This window comes from Mya arenaria, chromosome 10, assembly GCF_026914265.1.
Source record: "Mya arenaria isolate MELC-2E11 chromosome 10, ASM2691426v1".
NCBI lineage: Eukaryota > Metazoa > Mollusca > Bivalvia > Myida > Myidae > Mya > Mya arenaria.
In genome coordinates, this window is record NC_069131.1 from 72,583,981 (window position 1) to 72,607,014 (window position 23,034).

General features: G+C 36.7%; 2 protein-coding genes across 2 annotated transcripts in view; both read left to right on the forward strand.

Annotated features, from left to right (window-relative positions):
* The window catches only part of LOC128205783 (potassium channel subfamily T member 2-like), a 43,237-nt gene extending 36,333 nt beyond the window's left edge, over positions 1-6,904 (forward strand). Inside the window, exon 30 of the mRNA XM_052907738.1 lies at positions 390-6,904. Within this exon, the coding sequence (XP_052763698.1) occupies positions 390-609 (220 nt within the window). The 3' untranslated portion in view covers positions 610-6,904. The remainder of the gene's footprint in view (positions 1-389) is intronic.
* A 2,695-nt stretch (positions 6,905-9,599) lies between these two features.
* LOC128206463 (uncharacterized) lies at positions 9,600-20,649 on the forward strand. Its single transcript, XM_052908894.1, has 5 exons — positions 9,600-10,058; positions 11,523-11,666; positions 14,251-14,368; positions 17,254-17,381; positions 18,335-20,649. The coding sequence occupies exons 1-5, from the start codon at positions 9,995-9,997 to the stop codon at positions 18,361-18,363; spliced, it is 483 nt and encodes a 160-aa protein (XP_052764854.1). The 5' UTR covers positions 9,600-9,994; the 3' UTR covers positions 18,364-20,649.
* Positions 20,650-23,034: the final 2,385 nt, after the last annotated feature.

Genomic DNA, 23,034 nt, shown 5'->3' on the forward strand with positions numbered 1-23,034 from the left:
CTTTCTTAAGATTGTTTGAGAAATCAGCCCTAGTGTGTAATAATTGGAAATGAAGTGGTCTCTGTAATGTTTCAAATAAACTCATACTTATTTCCTGCTTTATTGAGCTCATTTCTCAAATTATCTAAACACTGTTATAGCAATGTAAGTATATAATAATGAAATAAATATGATCTGAGTATATTTGTTTTGTCATTTACTGCTTTTTTATTCTCCATGTGAAGAGTATTTTCACTTCTAAAGGGAGAGTACTGAAAAGATAATTGTAGGAAACTTAATTGTCTTTTGTGAAATTTGATTTAAATCATTTTGACGTACGGTAAAATTGTTTAAAAATATTTTTTTTAGAAATTTTCCCATGCTTTGAATGTGTATAAACATATTTTCAGCTACGTGATTCAGCCCAGCTCTATGTACGCCATTCCAAGTCGTATCACCCGGCTAAAGCAAAACCGACGTAACTGGACACCTCCGTTAAAACGCTCTGGTTCCGACACAAACATTACACTGAAATTCCCAGACGATGCCAACTTCAGTAGAGATCGCACAAGCTCATTGTCGGATCGGAAACCTAAGAAAAGGTTTCACATTGGATCTGTTGAGAATTGACTTTAATATTGCAGTTTCAGATATAGTTGGTTGTATGAGTTAAAGTGTTGTTTAATGTTGGTTTTCGAAGTTATTGATGTTCTTGTTAAAACTTAAAAATAGTTTGTTTTATTATTTTAAGTGTTGTTAATTGTTTGATTACGGAATAGTAGCTGTTGTGAGTGGCACTTAAGATGTTAATTAAAGGCAAAGCTCCTTGTAGTTTCAAAAAATGAAGACGTTGTCATGTATTGGCTGTATTTCAACTGTCAATGATTTAAATATATGAGGCCCTCATAGTTGATATATCAGTGGTCACAGATCATTGCCAATGCCTTTCAAACAAGTTAACTTACAAAAATATTTTACCAGGGGGCCTCACAACGTGTTCCGAAATTAAGATGATGGACTTTGTGTATCTATCAGTGTAAACTATGTCTACAACGTTATATTGGACATAGAAGGTAACCCAATCTCAGGAAGCTTTGCCTTACACCCAGACCTAAAGCTGTCCTCTACTTGCCTAGCTTTCAGACTGAAGAAATTGAAAAATTGGACTTGTATATTGAATACATGAAATGTAGAATTAGTCCTAAAATAGCGGGGAGAGGGTGGTGATATATTGTGAAAGTCACATTTGATGCAATTTAATTATTTATCATTTTGCATAGTAAGTTGTCATGTTTATGAAATAGACTTGAGATTAAAATGAATGTTTATAACATAATACATAATATTTTAACAAAGTGTGCATACCATTATGTTCGTTGAATCAAAAATGGATTCCCCTTAGAAATTAGAGCATTATTTGCCCTTCATTTTGCAAACCTTCAGTTTGTGGGCGTATGTTTAAAAATTGTCAAACTATAGTCATTTCAAGGAAATATAGCCAAGGTATAGTCAGTTTCAAAAAAATCATGGTACATGGTATAGTCTGCTTCTGAAAACTTTGCTAAAATATAGTCAGTTTCAGGGGAAAATGCCAGAGTATACATGTATACCGTAGTCAGTTTTGGAAAATATTGCCAAGGTATAGTCAGTTTCAAAAAGCATTGTCAAGGTAAAGGTAGCTTCAAGGGAGTTTATCCAGGTATAACCATAGCATCTAGGTGTTGTCAGCAGTATAAGTGTGCCATTACCCTAATTTTTGGCTATGGCATAACTGAATAGAGTAGTTTACTGTACTTGCCCAACTTAGCAACTTTCCCAGTCCCATTTTCTGTTTTTCTGTGCTTTATATAACCATGTTCACTTCCTGCTGTGCTTGATTTATGTATTTTAATCAATTGACCGATTGCCTGTTTTATCAACCTCAGGTTTGTGCCGGTGCATGAATCCAAGTTGACGTGTAATAGCTCACCAGACATTACCACCTCTAAGTTCTGATGCGCATTGTGGTATACCAGTGCTTTCACTACCCTAGAAAACCACCAAATTTTACAAACTGCTGCAAAGTAAACACAAAATCTGGATTTAAAAAGAAAATGAGTATGTCGCAAAGTGGTGAAAGGCTTTATTTTACACTTTCCTTATATCACAAACAATAATTGAATTTCACAAACTGCTGATTTTATGAATTGCTTATTGCACAAACTGCTGATTTTATAAATTGCTTATTTCACAAACTGCTGATCTTATGAATTGCTAATTTCACAAACTGATGATTTTATGAATTGCTAATTTCACAAACTGCTGATTTTATTGTTCAGTGTTGTACAAACTGCTGCAAGGTTTTTGTCTTCGCATCTGGAGAGTTTTACCTGATTCCTAAGCTTCCTTTTCAAAAAGTAATCCCTGTTGCGCTAGTAAATTCATAGACATGGAATCCATTACCATAATATCAATTATAAATCTGCCATTGATATATATTGCAAAATAGGATTGTCCGTATTTTAGCTTTCTGAGTTCACATCAAAACAAGTACAATGTATCTTTGCAGTGTTAGATGATGACATCAGAGGAAATATTAAAATTAATAACAATGTTGAAACTGCTCTTCTAAATGATTTTCGATGCTTTTACTGTAGAATTGTTTTTATTTGAAACAGTACTGCTGCCGTGTTTGTCTTTGTAATTCTGCTTTAATTTATTTTCTTTAGATTCTCAGCTGCATTTAATCTTGTTTTTTTCTTGGCAATTTGCAAGTTCTTCACGTGTCATGGCTTAAACATTGAATAAAAAAATACAAATGCGAGAATCTAGATACATGCTTGTTTGTTTGTAGTTTTCATGTACATTAGAATTATGAACCGTTTATTGTGTAAAAGGGACCAATGATTTTTGACGGGACCAAAAGATATATTTTACTGTGATTAATGTCTGTTACTGTTGATAAGACATAGTTGATAACATGTGTTTGTTAGCATGGATAACATGTGTTATTTGTTTGTTAAATATTGATGTTTTCACAGTGCTCTGTGTTTGGTATTAACTTTTATGATTATGTATGAGGTTTCCACTTTTTGTCATAAAATTGTAAATATCCCAGGAATTTCATATCCTTCATTTCAGGAAAAAAATATGTTGTAATATTTTTGGGCATCAAATATGTTGTAATATTTTTGGGCATCAAATATGTTGTAATATTTTTGGGCATCAAATATGTTGTAATATTTTTGGGCATCAAATATGTTGTAATATTTTTGGGCATCAAATATGTTGTAATATTTTTGGGCATCAAATATGTTGTAATATTTTTGGGCATCAAATATAAAATATAAATTTTAAGCATTGAAATGATATTCTCTGTTTATAGGAGACTTAGTAATTGTTTATTATGAAGCAGTAGGACTCGTTGAAGATGTTCTCTTAAACTTTGACAAACAAGGAATATTTTTTCTGCTTACTATTGTTGTGTTGTAAATACTTGTTAGTGTATATTTTTTAATTTGTTTATGTTCGAATTCGCCATGTGTTCATATATCCTTTATTTTAATTATATATATTTTCTGTATGATATGATATGATATGTATATATGTTAAGCGATGTCACCATGATAACTGTGTCAGCACATATCGAACAAAATCAAATACCTCAGCTCCTACATTTCTTGTATCTTGGTCCATCCTTAAAGATTGTGTGTGTGTGCGTGCGTGCGTGCGTGCGTGCGTGCGTACGTGTGTGTGCTGTCATCCTAAGACCTTTTCAAAGTTCATGCAATTTTAGACTTCTTTTTTATTGAGTTGGGAAATAGCCCTTGGATTAAGCCAGGTTTGTTTAGTGTGAAGTTGTCACTGAGTCATAAAAAATATTTTCTGAACTAAAAGTTTGAGTCTGGTCATGTCAAACACATTTTTTAAGGATGGCCGAAGATGTGTCTCTTGATTTGTTTTCAGAAATCTAAAAAAAATTATGAACTGTAATTCTGCGATGTTTTTGTCTTGTTTTGTGCATTTATATTTGCTTCACTCAATTTCAGAGTCACTATCACCGGTCAGAGACTTACAACTCCCTGGGTTGTAACTAAAAATTAATCACATTAAATTATTTATATTATAATTTCAATGTGCGTTTAATGGGAGTTTTCTTTTAAAGAAAAATCTCTATGGTTACTCATTGTCGAATCTCATTTAGTTCATGACTGCTGCAACATAGTTTTCATCAGGTGTAACGAAAACAGATTGTTTTTTTCTGGTTTCCCCACCCGACTCTAAATTTGCTTTATTTTTCACTCATTTTTGGTACATGGTTTTGGGTAGGGCCTAAAAAACAACAACATTTGTTTTGGGTTACTCGACCCTACCTACGAAACAGGCGCCGACCTTACTGTTTTTATAGATGGGGGGGGGGGGGGGTCAGTGAAATCGGAAAGAAGCAATTCTATTTTTACTTTATTGTATTTAGATTTAAATATTCAATCAGATTTTAAATACTCTGTTTTAGAGGCCAAATTATGTATCTTTGTTTAAAACAAATACTTATTGGCATTAAACTATATTTAACATGTAACAAGTGTTTATGTTGATTCATCAATACCATATTGTTTGGAAAGCTATGAAAAGTCTGATACATTTCTCTCTTCTTAAATAAGTGTTCATGCCACAGTGAGGAAAAAAACATTATTTGAAAAAAAAAAAAAAGTTAGTACTACCTGTTTTAACCAATAATTTACATATTTTATCAATTTTACAACAATACATTATTTGAAGGAAACACACGCATATAGACAGTTATTTTGATTGACTCCATCATTCAAAGCTCATTGTCTTTTTGTCCTAGTATAACAATATTATGGTATATTTCAATTATCACATACATGTATTGCGTTTTACTCAGAAGATGTTTAGTGCCACAATCTATAGGCATTTGTGTAGCATATAGTAGACATTATTTTGGCATTGTTTAGTGGATGCCTACATTCTGTACTGAGAATTCTGTTATGTGTAACACAAGTTATAACCTAAACTGAAGATTGAATAACCACTCAACCTATCAACATATAGTGATTTTATTTTTTATAATAGATCTATGGGACTTTTTTGCACAAAGATATTGGTTGAAACCATGGTAAGTTTAAAATTTAGATATGCGAACCTATGCATTGGCATTTGCAGCCTGTGTTGAGGGACATAGCCAACTTTCAGTGACAACACTAAATAATTTGTATGCTCTGTGCAAGACTGCTGATTACATCCATGTTGTGCCAAGTCCTCAAATTATGAAGTTGGCCAAAAGAAGGTTACTTTTTACATGACTGTAAATCTTAATATTTTAAGCGCTTCAATAATAAAAAATGCCTAATTCCACTATAATTCCTCAAATTCACCATAAGCACTAAATAAAATTTGTTTTTAAAGGAAAATGTGTAAATTTAGCCATTTAAGTTGAACAAAAATAAAATCATTATTTTACAGAAGAGAAGTTCACCATAATTATACTGCATTGTCATGAGTTCGCCCCTTTTAAGGATAAAATCCCCCTTCAATCCATGTTTAATCCTCCTTCTTGAACAATCTACATGTATGTTCCAAATAATGGTTGTTTTGAAGTACAAAATGGCCTTCCTGCTCAATTTGTTCTTATCAGTGGCTGTTTTAAATTACATAATCGTTTAAACACACACTATAGTCCCACCAGTGGCTGTTTAAATTACATGTATATAATCCCTTATAAAGCACAATCTATGTACAATCCTATGGTTGTTTTTATGTATAAAGCCTCTATTCAAGCTCAATCTTTTCCTACCATTGAATGGCTGTTTTGAAGGTTCAATTTTTTTCCCACCAATGGCTGTTTTGAATCCCCCTTTAAGCACAACCTATCTTCCAAACCAATGGTTGTTTTGAAGTACAAAATCCCTCTTTAAACTCAATCTATGTTTCAATCAATGACTGTATTCGCCTGAACTAAAGTGTTGGTTTTTTTGCTTTATTTGTATCAAAGGGAATCTTTTCAGGTAAAATCACATTCCTTTTTGTTTAAATGCTATAGCTGTTTACTCGTGGATGCACTACATACATGTACAATGTTCTGTTTCTTGGTTATTTTAGTTTTGTTTCAGGTACATTTTTTATTCACGTATTTTGATGGTTTTAGTTTTTTGGTTATCTGTATGCCTCGTTCTATTGGTAATATGTATGTTTCTTAAGAGTTTCGAATATATTCTTGCCATGCATTTCAAGTCAGCATTTAGTTATGTATTTTCAACTTATGGAAAGTCGCATTTGAGTTTTACTATTTACTTTACAGCGGTTACTTCCTTTTGTCATACAGTACACTGCCACTACGCATGTCATGTGATAATGATCAATATCATGTGACGTCATGCAAACAGTTAAGATTTGCGTTCGTTGAAGTTATTTTTTGTGTGTTTTTACTAATTTTTAAAACAATTTTATTTAAAGGAACTTTACTTCAATAGTGCATAAAATTTAATATGTGTAAAAAAAACTTCCCCAAAAGTATATACTGTAGCTGAAATCCATCTATTTTCGTAGTGGCGGCAGAGGTTATCTGGTCATCAAGGGAGATCACTGCGTAGGTGATTGCATAGTACTAACACACGTTTTTGTGTAATCTGGGGCCAATAATACTCCCAGGTGTAATAAACTACTTCAAGGTTATTAATTGTTTATGTCCAATTTTTAAGGTTCATGATTTTGATAGTTGAAAAATATCACTGTATCTTGCACATATATGTGATTTCACAGTAATCAAGATACCTTGATTATGAATAAGTACAGTACTAATATTTTATATTTTTAAAACATTTGTCATTTAAAGGTGTTGTTTATTGTCAATGTACACTTAAAGTGTTGTTGTCAACACAATTGTATCATATATTGTTAAATAGAATAAAATGATGTGACCATGTCAGTTTGGTATTATTTATGCCTATGTTCGACCATGTGATTTTGCCCTTTTATACGTCTGAGTTTGTTTTTAAATACGTATGGTCTGAGTTTGTCTTGAGTTTTCCTAAATAACGTCAGGGTTTGTCCTCAAATACGTCGGACTTACCATAACTACGTCTGGGTTTACCCTTACAAAGATATGAGTGTGCTCTTCAATACGTCTGCGGTTGCTCTTAAATGCGTCTTGGTTTGTCCTTAAATGTGACTGTATTTATTCTTAAATACATCTGGGTTTGCCATTAATAACGTCTGAAGTTGCACTGAAATGCGTCGCTTTACCCTTAAAACGTATGAGTTTTCCGTTAAATATGTCTAAGTTTGCTCTTTAGAACGTCTCGAGTTGCTTTACTGCGTCTGAGTTTAACTTTAAATTTGACTGAGCTTGCCCTTAAATACGTCTGTATTTGCCCTTATATGACTCTGAGATTATCCTCGACTTCGGAGCTGTCATCAAATACCCACGATTGTTTCATTATATACGCATGAGATCGTCCGTGTAAATGTCCGGGTGAGTTAATATTACAGCCAAGAGTTTGTCCTTATATCAGTATACGCCCGAGTTTGTCCTTAAACGTCGAAGTTTCTCATAATATAAGCTTGAGGTTTCCTTTTTATTAGCCCAAATAGTTTCACATACTTCTAAAGTTGTCGTTAAATAACCATTAGTTTTTTACCTTGTATACGCCAAAGCTGTTCCTCCTGAAATTGTCTTACGTCTACATTTGCCATTATTTAAGCTCAAATGAGTCCGCATACGTGCAAGTTTGTCACAGTATACGCCTTTGTCATTATTTACACCGGAGGTTAGATTCCATAGATCAAGATCGCTTATTCATTCAACGATGAGTTTGATATTGTGAAGGTACAGGTTAAGGTTAATTTGTGCAATAATTGTCACTGAGACGTAAACAGCAGCGGTTACATATTTCATCTAAACCATTGATCAAAGTAATTTTGTTGTAACCTAAAACAGGCATTCTTCGTCATTGACGTTACTTCGTGTTATCGAGACCTGATTAAACAACTGCAGTTATTGTTTTATTGAGCTGTCACATAGCATCGGACCATGTCCTGTCCTTTAGGTACACTTGTTTAATCTAAGCCGACAGTAGAATTGGAAAATCATGTCAGTTGGCAATCTTTATAGGCCGCCAATCTCACCTATAACAATGTATTGAACATACCTGTAGTTATATGCCCCACTTCATTTGGGGGTGAGATATACATGTCATTGTCAGCCCGTGCGTTCGTTCGTCCGTGATCCCGTCCATAAATATTATGCGTACTTGTGTCTTTCAGAACTCAAAACTATTTGACGTATAGTTATGAAATCTGATTTGAATGTTGTTGAGATGATAAAGTTGTGCACATGGATTTTTTCCCACTTCATCTAAAAGGGCCGTTGATCATGAATTACCAACCATTGGAATTTTCGAACTTGTGTAATTCAAAACTCCAATATTATTTGACCTAGATTCATGAAACCTTAGTGTAATGTAGTCGGGGTTAATTAGTTATGCACCTGGGTGTTTGTTTGCAGCTGCACATTGTAAGTACAGAGTTTTGGCCCTTCAGCTAGCAGAACAATGGCATTCTAAAATTATGGTCGTTGCATTTGATGGTAGTTTTAATATACATATATATTATATAACAAAGACAAAATGGGCCAAAATCCACTCATTCAACAATGATGGGAAAAGGTTTTTTTTTTTTTCCATTTTCAGGCTTTTATCGAAATGATCTATTTTTAGACATACTTGATACTAGACCATTCCCATAAAAGTTCAGCCTAAAAATCTATTTTGTCCAGTAAGTTTTAGTAAGTACTAGCGAGGTTTCTACATGTATGTTTATTAAACAGAGTCTTACGTCCTACAACTAACTGTTCACTTTTAAATGTTGACACGCAGCATTTATAGTTATTTTCAGTTAGTTAATGTCAACAATAATCATTTCATGTGTCCCCATTCATTGTCCTAATAATTTGAAAGTAATGATTGTTAGGACGATTTGAAACATAATGATTGTAAGGACGAGTGGAAACATAATGATTGTTAGGACGATTTGAAACATAATGATTGTTACGACGATTGGAAACATAATGATTGTTAGGACGATTGGAAACATAATGATTGTTAGGACGATTTGAAACATAATGATTGTTAGGACGATTGGAAACATAATGATTGTTAGGACGATTGGTAACATCGCCACTTCAATGACCATGTACTTTAATAGCTTTAATCCATCTTAAGTTGCTCGTAAATGTTTTGTTCGTCAAGTGTATTCAAGTGACGATAGGAGAAAGGGAGAAAGAAAAGGTAACAATTAGGTTTATGTAAGTCTAAAATGGTGTATTTATGCAAATTCTTTCTATGACATTGTCACGACGGAAAATTGGATGGGGGGGGGGCTTTGTCATCGTGCCCCTTCCCCCCGCGCAACCCTGTACCCGCTTTAGCGTTTTGTAAACTTCAGACAGGATTAACGAACTTCTGACGCCATATACAAAAAACGTTTAACCTCCCGACAGTGGAAACATGATTCTTTATTCAGACTATTATTCATCACGCAAATCTTGATTGATAGAATATAATCCGTAATGAGCAATGATCGGTGATATTTATCTAGTTTGCATACTAATCATGTTTAGGTAAATGAATATGGATTATAAATATGAAAATTATACATTTTGAAAGGCCTTTGTGATGGGGAATAAAGGTGTACGTTGAATGTTTGATTAAATGTTTCAATAATAGATGTCGCGATTAAAAATGAAATGCATTAATTCTTTAGAAAACAGATATTAAAAATACAATTATTTATAAGAAAGTGTCAACAAAAGGCCAAGTATATTGGACATGATTTTATGCTCTTTTTAACAGAAACGGTTCGAACGTTGCTAATTCACGAGCACACAAATACTACTTATAATAAAACACGTTATAATACATAACGGACGTACTAATATTGAGAACGATATAAGAATCAAGCGTTCTTGTACGGTGTGTTACGCTACTCGAGGAGATTTGTAACACAACAAAACCTGAAAATGTCAAAGGCGAAAGGAAACTCAGGAACGACCAAGAATTCAAAAACAAAGAAGCAAAAATCAGGTATATTGATTATTTTATACTTAGTTGTATCATTTGATTAACTTTGGTATATCCATAAAATGACAAACGATGAACTGGTTGGTACTAAATGTTGAAAAACATAGTTCTTTGATAAAGAGATAACATTTTGTAGTTATTCAGTGGTAACTGGACTGGCTCAAAATGATTCATTTAGTGTTAAATGAACTCCTTGTGACATTTCTTTTTAATTCTGGTATTCCTCTGTTATAGTTGTATTAATATTTCAAGAGTATGCATATTTATTGTTAAACGGGGTCTTGCGTCTACTGTAACATTCGCTCAACTTTTTTCAAATTTCAGTTTCTTTTCGAACGCGATGCCGATTTTTAAATCAAGCGGGAGCTGTAGTTAGCAATTCTTTGTTATTAAAATGTTAATGTTTTTTTATCTCATAAATCTTTTTTGATAAGTAATCCACCATTGTCTACTAGGAGACCGTCTTTGGAACCAACCGTCTATTTTATTCCGGACCATTCTCTAAACTCTACCTAACTCTACCGAATATACCAGGAAAATAGCCTATCGAAACTTCGTAATATGTGAATATTGCACGAGATTTGGTTTTGGGCCCATAGGGTCAAGGTCAAGGTCACAGTTAGTCAAATTGAAAACAAAACAAAACAAAAAAAACATTTGAAACTTGTATCTTTAGTTTTGGTTGACATATTATAACCAAAGTTGGTATATATGAAGAGTTTATGTAAAAAATCCATGGGATTGATCCAATAGAAAATGGTTGAAAACTTAATAGCTTTCGTTTGGGTTGATATATTGGAATTAAACTTGGTATATAGCAAAAGTTTTTGAAGACCATTTATGGGATTGGTCTAATAAAAAACTGTTAAAACTTAATAGCTTTAGTTTTGGTTGATAAATTGTACCCAAACTTGGTATATATGAACAACTCATGGTATTGGTCTAATAGAAAACATTTGCTACTGAATATTTTTAATTTGGGTTGACATATTGTAACAAAACTGTGTGAAAGGCTAACAAACATTCGGTGATTTATAGAGGTTTATCAGTAAAATAAAAATGATATATCAATTTTTAAACAATGAAACAACAATTTGATGTTTTTCTCTCTTTTGACATTAAGGCCCGCTCTATTCACTTTCAACTCAAACGTCAACACACACGGGGCTGCGACACAGTTCCAAAGACGTCATTTACGTTCGCATTTATTTTTGCCGCGCTTATTTGAAAAATTACAATAAACTTACATTTAAAATCCTTTTAAGGCATATCATAATTAGAAAAAAAAAATGTTAAAATCATTATAAGATCTTAACATTGTTCACCCCGTATTTATATTTCGCTCGTAGCTATGCCACTCATGAAATATAATTCTCGATGCTCACTCGGTGAAGGATATTGCGATATTGCACTAAAACAAACAATTCTCCTTCATCTGTACGTCCAACACTTTATTATCTCACACAGAGATAGAACAGATATTTGAAAAGATCGACCTGAACAATGACGGCCGGATATCCGTCATCGAGCTCACGAAGGCCGCCCGCCTCCTTGGTATGAACCCGACACAGGATGAGGCTGCGCAGATGATCGCCGATTGCAACCCCTCACGTATGTAAATCACAAATAGTGTATTAGATGTGGGGTACGCATTGCTCACCCACAGTCAAGAGAGTATCGTATACTGGGGATAGTTTGGATTTACCATGAAAGATACGAAAAACTTATGATTCTCTGGAATAAGTTTCATTTTCCAGGGATAAGTTACGATTTTCTTGAATAAGTTACAATTTCCAGGAATAAGTTAGAATTTCCAGGGATAAGTTACGATTTCCTTGGTTAAGTAACGATTTACCGAGTAAGTTACGATTTTCTGGGATAAGTAACGATTTTCTGGGATAAGTAACGATTTCATGGGATAAGTTACGATTTTCTGGGGTAAGTTACGATTACCTGGGATAAGTAACGATTTCCTAGAATAAGTAACGATTTCCATGGATAAGTAACGATTTCCAGGGATAAGTTACGATTTTCTGGGATAAGTAACGATTTCCTGGGATGAGTAACGATTACCTGGGATATTTTCTTTGGATAAGCTACGATTCCCTTGGATAAGTAACGATTTCCAGAGATAAGTTACGATTTGTAACCTGGGTTTAGTAACGATTTCCTGGGATAAGTAACGATTTTCTTGGATAAGTAACGATTTCCTGGGATAAGTAACGATTTCCTTGGATAAGTAAGAATTTGTAACGATTTTCTTGGAAAAGTACCGTTTTCCTAAGATAAGATCTGATTACCCAGACATAATTCAAATTTCCTATTATAATTCAGATTTAATGGGAATAAATAAGATTAAATGGGCATATATTTAAACCTATTCCGATCTTCGGCAATATCCTAATCAGGGGCGGTTCCAGGAGTTGACGTTAGATGGGGCATAACTTAGGGGCGCATCCTTTTGACATGCGCCCCTCCCTAAGAACCGAATATATATTGCATAAACTATTTGCATGTAGGTTTGGGGTTACTGCTACAAGACCATTGTAATAATTTGTAGTCAAAAAGGTACATTTTGAGCATGTCGTTTTTTCTCTCCGATAATGAATAAAAAGTTACCTTTGACGATTTTAGAGGGTGCGCGCGCCGGGTGCGCCCTCCCCCCTCTAAAGCCGCTAATGCCAACGATGAATTAGCTACAACAAGGACGCAATACATTTTTTTAATGTTACCATATAAAGGTAATCTAGCAATTTATACCACATTTTAGACAACAATCAAATAATAAATCTTGATATGTTTTAGTTATCAAAACATAATAAATTAAAGAAAAGTGTCGTGAAAAATAAGTTTTGTCAGATCTTTTTCGTTTTAAAAAAACATTTTTTTGACAGCAACATAAATTACTTCCTAATGAAAAAAACTTACCTTCCAAACACAATTCAGGATGATATAGACCTGTGTAAAATGAATACTTTGCAATATTTTACTCGTATTTATATATTCAGGAAGATAAAACGGATATTAAATTATTAGTTTTGGAGTTTATTACCATATTTTACGCGAAATTTTTCGTTTTATAAGCATCGAAGTTACAGTATCGCTTCCTTGAAGTTGCACTCTCACAGACTGAACGCTTTGACAACTTTTTTGTCTCGGAATGAGCCAATTTATGCGAAAATGCATGAAAAACAGTGATATAAGACTGCTGACAAAAACCAACAGATCGCAGATTTTCATATTTCAGTTCAAAACTTGATGTTTTATGCATTTTTCTTAAACCGTTAGTAACGCTTTTAGCCATAAAACATTAATTTTCGAACGGAAATATGAAAATCTGCGATTTGATCTTTTGTCAGCAATTTAATAAATATCATTAGTTTGCATATATTCACGCAAAAAATGGCTCATTCCAAGACAAACAATACAAAAGTCGTCAAAACGGTAAATCTGTGAGAGGGCAGCTTTAAACTGATACTCGTATTTAAAATCAATACGTTCACATGTATAATGCACCAGTCAATTGTATCCACGGCCCTACCAGACTCGGAAAAGCGGGGACTTGGACTTTCGGTCCAGCCAACCCCGGCTAAAATCCCCGCCTTGCGCCTTGCGGAGACGTACAGATGGTAAAATCCTCGCCAAATGTCCCCACATCCCAGGGACCCTAGGTAATGCCCGCTATATTAAAAGAGAAAACCAAAACACCGCATTGACCGGCACTGCGGGGCCACCTGAAAGGTAAAAACACGACCCGTTTCCCCGGATATCCCCGGTATACCCCCGAGGGGGGGGGGGCGTGGTTACAATTGACTGGTGCATAACACACATTCATTTTGAGTGATAAACCTTTAACTACTTACTGAATAATGCCTTAAGTTAAATATTATTTACTGATAACAAGATTGTAGCCGTGTATTTAATAGCTGAAAACGCAAAACTTTTAAATAGCTGGTGGGTCTTATTACATTTACAGTGATCAACTATCGTCTCATTATTAGGAAGAAAAACTGCTTTCTGCGGCGTTCCTTTAACTTTACACGGCATCCTTCATAAGAACCATTGTTTTCGATAATAATTCACCCTTTTCGATACATTAAAACAATTGTATCTACTGTGGTACATCTTATTTGGGAAAAGAGTGCATTTTTAACAAATAAATTACTGTCATCATAACCTTCCATAATTTTCACAGAGGAGGGGTATGTGAACAAGTCAGAGTTCAAAAAGTTGTTTTCGGACCAGAAGGCGGACATCGACGCACAAGTGGAAGAGATGAAAACCGCCTTCAAGGTCTTTGATAAGGATAACAGGTGTGTGGGGAAAGGGGATGCGATTATATAGGGGTAGGGGATGGGTGCAGAGGGGGAGGTTACAGGTGTTGTGTGGGCTAGGGGATGAGATTATATAGGGGTAGGGGATGGGTGCAGAGGGGGAGGTAAAAGATGTTGTGTTGGGGTAGAGGTGAGATGATATAGGAGTAGGGGATGGATTCAGAGGGGGAGATAACAGGTATGTGTGAAAGGGTTTGAGATAGTATAGGGGTAGGGGATGGGTTCAGAGGGGGAGATAACAGGTGTGTGGGAAAGGGGTTGAGATGGTATAGGGGTAGGAGATGGGTGCAGAGGGGGAGATAACAAGTGTGTGGGGTTAGGGGATGGGGAGGTATAGGGGTAGGGGATGTGTGCAGAGGGGGGGATAACAGGTGTGTGGAGGTATGGGGTGATATGGATTAGGAGTAGGGGATGGGTGCAAAGGGGGAGATAACAGGTGTGTGGGGGGTGATATGGGATGGTATAGGAGTAGGGGATGGGTGCAGAGGGAGGGGATAACAGGTGTGTGGGATGAGGGGATGGGGTGGAATAGGGGTAAGGGATAGGTGCAGAGGGGGAGATAACGGGTATGTGGGGGTAGGGTGTGAGATGGTATAGGAGTAATGGTTGGGTGCAGAGGGGGAGATAACAAGTGTGTGGGGGTAGGGGTGAGATGGTATAGGAGAATGGGATGTGTGCAGAGGGGGAGATAACAGGTGTGTAGGGGTAGGGGGTGATATGGGATGGTATAGGAGTAGGGGATGGGTGCAGAGGGAGAGATAACAGGTGTGTTGGGTAGGGGAGGGGGTGGTATAGGAGTAGGCGATGCGTGCAGAGGGGGAGGTAACAGGTGTGTGGGATAGGGATCGGACTGGTATAGGAGTAGGGGATGGGTGCAGAGCGGGATATAACAGGTGTGTGGGGTAGGGGACGGGATGGTATGGGAGAAGGAGATGGGTGCAGAGGGGGGGATAACAGGTGTGTGGGTGTAGGGGTTGAGATGGTATAGGAATAGGAGATGGGTGCAGAGGGGGATATAACAGGTGTGTGTGTTAGGGGGTGATATGATATGGGAGAAGGAGATGTGTGCAGAGGGGGAAATAACAGGTGTGTGGGTGTAGGGGTTGAGATGGTATAGGAGTAGGGGATCGGTAAAGATGGGGAGATAACAGGTTTGTGGGTGCAGGGGTTGAGAAGGTATAGACATAGGGGATGGGTGCAGAGGGAGAGATAACAGGTGTGTGGGGGATGATATGGGATGGTATAGGAGTAGGGGATGGGTGCAGAGGGAGAGATAACAGGTGTGTGTGGTAGGGGAGGGGATGGTATAGGAGTAGGCGATGGGTGCAAAGGGGGAGGTAACAGGTGTGTGGGATAGGAATCGGACTGGTATAGGAGTAGGGGATGGGTGCAGAGCGGGATATAACAGGTGTGTGGGGTAGGGGACGGGATGGTATGGGAGTAGGAGATGGGTGCAGAGGGGGAGATAACAGGTGTGTGTGTGTGTAGGGGTTGAGATGGTATAGGAATATGAGATGGGTGCAGAGGGGGAAATAACAGGTGTGAGGGTGTAGGGGTTGAGATGGTATAGGAGTAGGGGATCGGTGAAGAGGGGGAGATAACAGGTTTGTGGGTGTAGGGGTTGAGAAGGTATAGGCATAGGGGATGGGTGCAGAGGGGAAAATAACAGGTGTGTGGGGGATGATATGGGATGGTATAGGAGTAGGGGATGGGTGCAGAGGGAGGGGATAACAGGTGTGTGGGATGAGGGGATGGGGTGGAATAGGGGTAAGGGATAGGTGCAGAGGGGGAGATAACGGGTATGTGGGGGTAGGGTGTGAGATGGTATAGGAGTAATGGTTGGGTGCAGAGGGGGAGATAACAAGTGTGTGGGTGTGGGTGTGAGATGGTATAGGAGTAATGGTTGGGTGCAGAGGGGGAGATAACAAGTGTGTGGGTGTGGGTGTGAGATGGTATAGGAGTAATGGTTGGGTTCAGAGGGGGAGATAACAAGTGTGTGGGTGTGGGTGTGAGATGGTATAGGAGTAATGGTTGGGTGCAGAGGGGGAGATAACAAGTGTGTGGGGGTAGGGGTGAGATGGTATAGGAGTAATGGTTGGGTGCAGAGGGGGAGATAACAAGTGTGTGGGTGTGGGTGTGAGATGGTATAGGAGTAGGGGATGGGTGCAGAGGGGGAGATAACCGGTGTGTGGATGTAGGGGTTGAGATGGTATAGGATTGGGGGATGGGTGCAGAGGGGGAGATAACAGGTCTGTGGGTGTAGGAGGTGGGATAGTATATGAGTAGGGGTTGGGTGCAGAGAGAGAAATAACAGGTGTGTATGGGTAGAGGATGGGATTGTATATTAGTAGGGTATGGGTGCAGAGGGAGAGATAACAGGTGGGTGGGGAAGGGTAGGGATGGTATAGGAGTAGGGTATGGGTGCAGAGGGGGAGACAACAGGTGTGTAGGGAAGGGGATATGATGGTATAGGAGTAGGGAGTGGGGCAGAGTTGTGATGGCACGTGTGTGGTGGGATTGAATGGTATAGGAGTAGGGGACGGGCGCAGAGGGGCTCGGGATACCCGCACTGTTCAGTTAACGCTCCAACGTGCATGCGAGTGAGTTTTTGTTTTATTTGTTCGTGGGATCATAAGGACAAGGGAAGGGGAAGTTCAAAAGGGACACGGGGCTCAAAGCTATCTTTAGAGTATAATGGAAAGGTGGCAGAAGGCTATTATCTTGGCAATTGTTTTGCCTTTACAAGGAAAGGTCCGTACATTTATAAATATGGCCGATGAATTATTCCTTTACGATAACCGTTATTTTTTTATTCTTTTTATTTACAATATTTCATTTTAATTATTGGTAATCTAAATCCACAGTGGTACAATCAGCCGTGACGAAATCCGGGAAGTTTTAAACATGGCCGGGGAGAAAATAGACGACAGCGAAATCGACGAAATGCTGCAAAAGGTCGATATTGATGGGGACGGCAATATCTCCATTGATGGTACGAACTGTCCTGGACATGCATCGTCACAGGCATAAAGTTTACTGGGCACACGCCGTCATAAATTCACTCTCTATCGCTGAGCGTAGATAACAGTATCGGCCAGAGACGGTCATATATTTTTGGGATAAAATTATATACATACTAAGAATATATACATGTTTGTATGTCCAAAAGCGTTTCCCCATTGCCCTTTTAGCCAGAACTTTCCAAACTGAGCACATATCAGCTCATGTCTTTGAACGCTAAGAAACACTAGTAATACTAGTTACCACTTTGGCGGAAAGCGTGGTTAAAACTTTAAAACGGCTTTTTATCCCCGTTGTTTAAAATTTGGGACGGGGTGGAAAAGGTCTTCAATGGATGGGGGGGGGGGTCGTTATTGAGTTGAACGCATTACGTAGCAACATAACAAGTATACAATGTATCAATGTATAACCAAACATGTTTCCTCTCAAATCCCAACCTCGACTGTCCCTCCTTTTTTACCTTCAAGGGGGAAGGTGTGTGTGTTGGCATGCTGTCGGGAGGGATGAGGGGAGGGAGGGGGAGGGAGGGGGGATAACAGAAATTTCCACGGTAAACACACTGAGACCGTTTCTGCCAACTATGACCCTGAGTGGTGTGTAACCTCAGACGCCGGGATCATGAACATACATGAGTCTTTTTTCAATCTCCATCTCTATCAAATCTCTATTATTATTTATTTTTATTTTTGGGGGGTCTAATGTGAAATGTCGGCGACTTCCTTCAGAAGTTTTTTTTTTAATCATGTAAAAAAAATCATAACTCATTAAAGATATGCATGTTTTTCATGCTTACTTAACTGTATTTTCTTATCAAATATAATATTAATTTGCATGCTTTCTTTAGTGAAGTACCTAGTCTGTAACGCCAGCTCACAGTAGAGTTTGTATGTTGATGATCAAAGAAGTGTTTTCTTCTCTTTTCAGAATTCGCTGCTGTGATGTGTGACTTATGAAAAGGAGAAAAGAATACCGAGTTTTAACTGTGCAGACTGATTAAAACAAATAAAATTGAACATTTTTGTAACTTTTACGAAATTCTACAAGGCCCATCGCGATCCTACCTCCCCCCCCCCCAACCTTAATAGTTGCCCAAGAAATTCGTTTGAAATTCGATAAAAATGATGGGACATTTCACATTTTTTCGGTGCATCTTTTGAAATATGTTTTTAAATAAAAGGGATATTGATGCGTGTTTTTCCACTTCCTATGTAGAGCTTTTCTTGAATATTGTTCTGTACAAATTTAAAAAAGATGCGACTTTTAACAAACAAAATGGTACCGCTTTTTTTCTTGGACGTTATCAAAACGCGGGGTGGTATTGCTATATTAATTAATAAAATGCTATTTGAAATTATTAAAAGAATAAAAGGGAGTTACACTAAAGGAAATAATAAACAGTTAGGCCAAAAAAATACCTGTGTTTCCGGTAACATGGCGAAAAAAATAGGGTCGGTAGGTCGGGATTTTTTTTTACACTTTCCATATCATGCAAATTTCTGTTGCATCAGATCAATTATGTTTTATCTTCGCGTTTCCTAATTTACCAAAAGTCTGATAAAACAGCATTGTTTAATGTCTGAAATCATTTCCTTAACTTCGACTACCGTATTTCCCCGCCAATGTTTCCCATGAAATCTGGTGCTTTTTTGTTTACAATACTCGTTTATAAGTCGTGATCGGTTTTTAGGAAAAATCCAGCACTTCAATTTCAAAAAATCTTTGATAATGTTTTAGCCAAACAGTCAATTATCAACTAAATTTTTAATTTGCTTGAGGAAAATCGCCGATTTCCTTGTCAACTGTGAGCTCCTTAAACTAGGCCTTCAAGTGGAGGTAGGTTAATAAAACAACAAGTAAACGTGGTTATGGATTTATCTTATTTTCGTTCATTACTGCAATCAAAGATTCATTCATATTTATAGTGAGTTTCATTGTTTTAAGATTCCCAGACGACGATTATTGATTGTTATTTTTTTGATCGTATGGTATTTTTGTACCAGCCTAGGCGAAATCCTGGCAATCAAATGGGATCATAGTGATACGGTATCCGACTGACCGAATTAGATACAAACCATAGCCACGCGCTTTTGATCTTATCACCGCTCGTGTTTGTGACGTCACAAATTGATACCGCTCGTGCTCTGACGTCACAAATTGTACCGTTTGATCTGCAGCCGACACATTCCAATAAATGTGTTTCACAGGTTATTGTTTGGATTTCAGTTGATGGGACTTAAATAAGGCGAAATAAATAACCATTGATAATTGCGGATAAATTAATATAACGATTAATGAAATGTGTATTGGAACCTGGCAGTTAGTCTGCATGAATTCGCAAAGCCTAATCGTAAGAAGCTTGCATGATATACGCAAAGCCTTATCGTAAAAAAGTAAGTTTTAATTTGGACATGGATATGGATAAATAACACCGCGAACAAATATTTCCATTAAAAAGACAGCAAAATATGTCTCTGGTGATCAACCACCTGTTTTGACCGTAAACATACGTTTGCCAATTTTAAGATTTCGGACAGGGTTCGCCGCCATCTGCCATTTTGTTTTTCCGTCTCGGTAATCCATAATCAGGAATGAAAGTACATTCTCCGGGGACATTGAAAGATAAACAACGAAAATAATAACGATATATTTAAAGAAATATATTTTTTTTACGAAAGAATTTAAAAATATATAATTTTTTTTACTTTTATGTCTAAAAAAAGATTAGGGTCGGCGAGGAAAAAATAGGTTCGGTCGGGTTACCGGAAACACAGGTATTTTTGTTTTTGGCCTTATATATTCTTGAAAGGGAATACATTTTATTATAAAAGACACATGGATTTGACGTTGAAAAAAACGTTTATATCTTTTATAGCTGCACTCTCACAGATTTACCATTTTACAACTTTTTATTTTTTGTCTTAGAAAGAGAAAATGTTTGCGAAAATATCTGCTTACCAATGTTATAAGATTGTTGACAACAGATCAGAGTGCATACTTTCATATTTCTGTTCGAAAATTAATGTTTTATGGCTTAAACTGAACGGTTTAAGAAAAATGCATAACATATCAATTTTTAATTATAAAAACCTGCGATCTTATTTTTTGCCGACAGTCTAATATAACTGGTTTCCATGGATTTTCGCAAAAATTGGCTCGTTCCAAGACAAAAAATAAAAAAGTTGTCAAAACGTTCAATCGGTGAGAGTGCAGCTTTAACTGCATCTTATATATGAATTGTGTTTTATCTGTGCGTTTGTTTCAAATAAACATACAAATAACTCTAATGTATTTCTTGTAAATAAATGTATCTTACTCATGCAATCGTAACAACTCGGCCATCTCCGGCAATATTCGGGATAGACCTCGAACACAGGCTTCCATTCGGAACTCCTCGGCCATCTCCGGCAATATTCGGGATAGACCTCGTACATAGGCTTCCATTCGGAACTCCTCGGCCAATTTTATCGAAATCAACCTCGGATGTATGCCGGTACTTCAGTTAAAGTAGTTCGTATTTTTTTTTGTATTACATCATTAATTAAATGTAGTGTTTAAGAATTGTATTTATTGATCTAAGTTAAAATTGTTTGCCAGTGAAGCGTTTTATTGTGTAACCGGGGCTCTTCGGGCTTGAGGTGTGGACGGAAGTGTATGTTTTAATCTCTAGGAAAAGGCTAACTAGACTAGATATAACTCTTTTAAGGTTTTAATTTATTCTCTACAACCCCCCTTTAAATTCAATATCAACCTGTAATGACTAATCCCAGAGCAAGATTTTTAACCTCTTTTTGGTCCTTTTTGGAGTGAGATTGTGTCACAAGGGTTCGGGACCCTTCACTAGCTCTACTCCCAGATTGCAATTTAATAGGGTATTAAGTATACATACAAATAAACATTGTCAAAACAATATAATTATAATGAATATAAAATGATTCATAAGTTTTAACAATAAATATATATTTTGTATGTATTATCTTATAATTTTATAAGAACATGCAAGGGACATAATAATATCATCGAACACGAAACTAATACTAAAGAACATGTAAAGCTACAGATATGTAAAGCTAGGAGCCACATGAAATGATGACAGAAATATGAAATGTAAGTTACTTTAATATATATTAAAAGCATGATTTAAGCGGACTATTACATTTGCAAACATAATTAAGATTCCCAAGAGTTAAGTCATAAAGTTTAACTGCTAAATAAAATTACTACGCGATCTCCATGCAGCGGTCTTAAATGTACCGCTTTTGGAAACCGTCCAAATAAATCCGATGTTGTTTTCGATCAAAATGACCGAGGAGTTCCGAATGATAGGTTTCAAGGTATACGAACATGTGATGAGGCCGCCGGCGATTTACTCAATTATCATTACGCTAAGTAGATGCGAGATGTTCCGATTGTTTCACATGCACTGTGGGGAACGGATACCGGATATATCTCAAAAAAGTGATAAAGTGATAAGCGTTTGATTTTGACACACGGTTATTTTTTTATCATTTTGTGTATTTTATGGTGATATATTTATTAAAATCGAAGAGTTTTGAATAGCTTGATCCTGTCCAATGTACGACTATGATGGAAATGTGTCTCCTCTTTTGTATAATAGCACGATTCTCACTGAAAGTTGCATGATCGCTCACAAAAAAATCACATAAATAAATCAGCATAAAATACCCACAAAGAAAACAAACCTTACCATGTGTCAAAATCAAACGCTTATCGATTTATCACTTTTTGTGGCCGTTCCACAATGCATATCGGCGTGAAGATAAATCGAAGTAATTGTGTATGACAGACACATCTTACCTGATGTGAACAAAATAGGATGAAAAGTGTTAGACCTGATCTCACTGCATGTTGTCAAAACCCTGTTAGGAAATATTTGCACGAAGCCTACAGAACAACATTAAATATATACGTGTACATCTGTCATTGACGTCGCGTGGAAAAGTTTGAAATGGATTTCAATGTTGTACCATGGAGGGTCACGTGATCAAAATGTACCAGCCAGCAGTATTATCGTAACGTGCGACTTCAAACAAACACCAACTGTTACAGATTCAGAGAAATCATGCTCGAACCTGAAGGGGCCCACTGGTCTATATACACACTTACTTCTCTATTCTCACAGAGCCCGGTCTTTGCTAATTTGCATATTAACACCAAGTTAACAACCGTTATGAACGTACTTCCGTTTATAAGCGAATGTTATAAAGAACGCAGATCCGCCGCCTACAGCGGACCATTACACTATGAACGCTGATCCGCCGCCTACAGCGGACCGCTACGCACATCCGCCGCCTACAAGCGGACCGTTACATTATTGTAAAATAAAACTATAAAATATGTTTGATAAAAACCACATTTATAAACAAATAATTATATAAAATGATTAAAGAAAACAGAAACATCAAGATAAAATAAAAACGTGCAAATCACATGTTAACTCTAACCCTTTAGCCATTAAAGGGACTATACACCAGATTTGCACCAAGAAGGATTTTTCTGTAACGAATCTCAGAACAATTATTTATTAAATGTTTTACTCTTTGATATCATAATTGTAAAAAAAATACCGAAATGTAAAAATCAATGACCAGATTCGACGCGGTGTC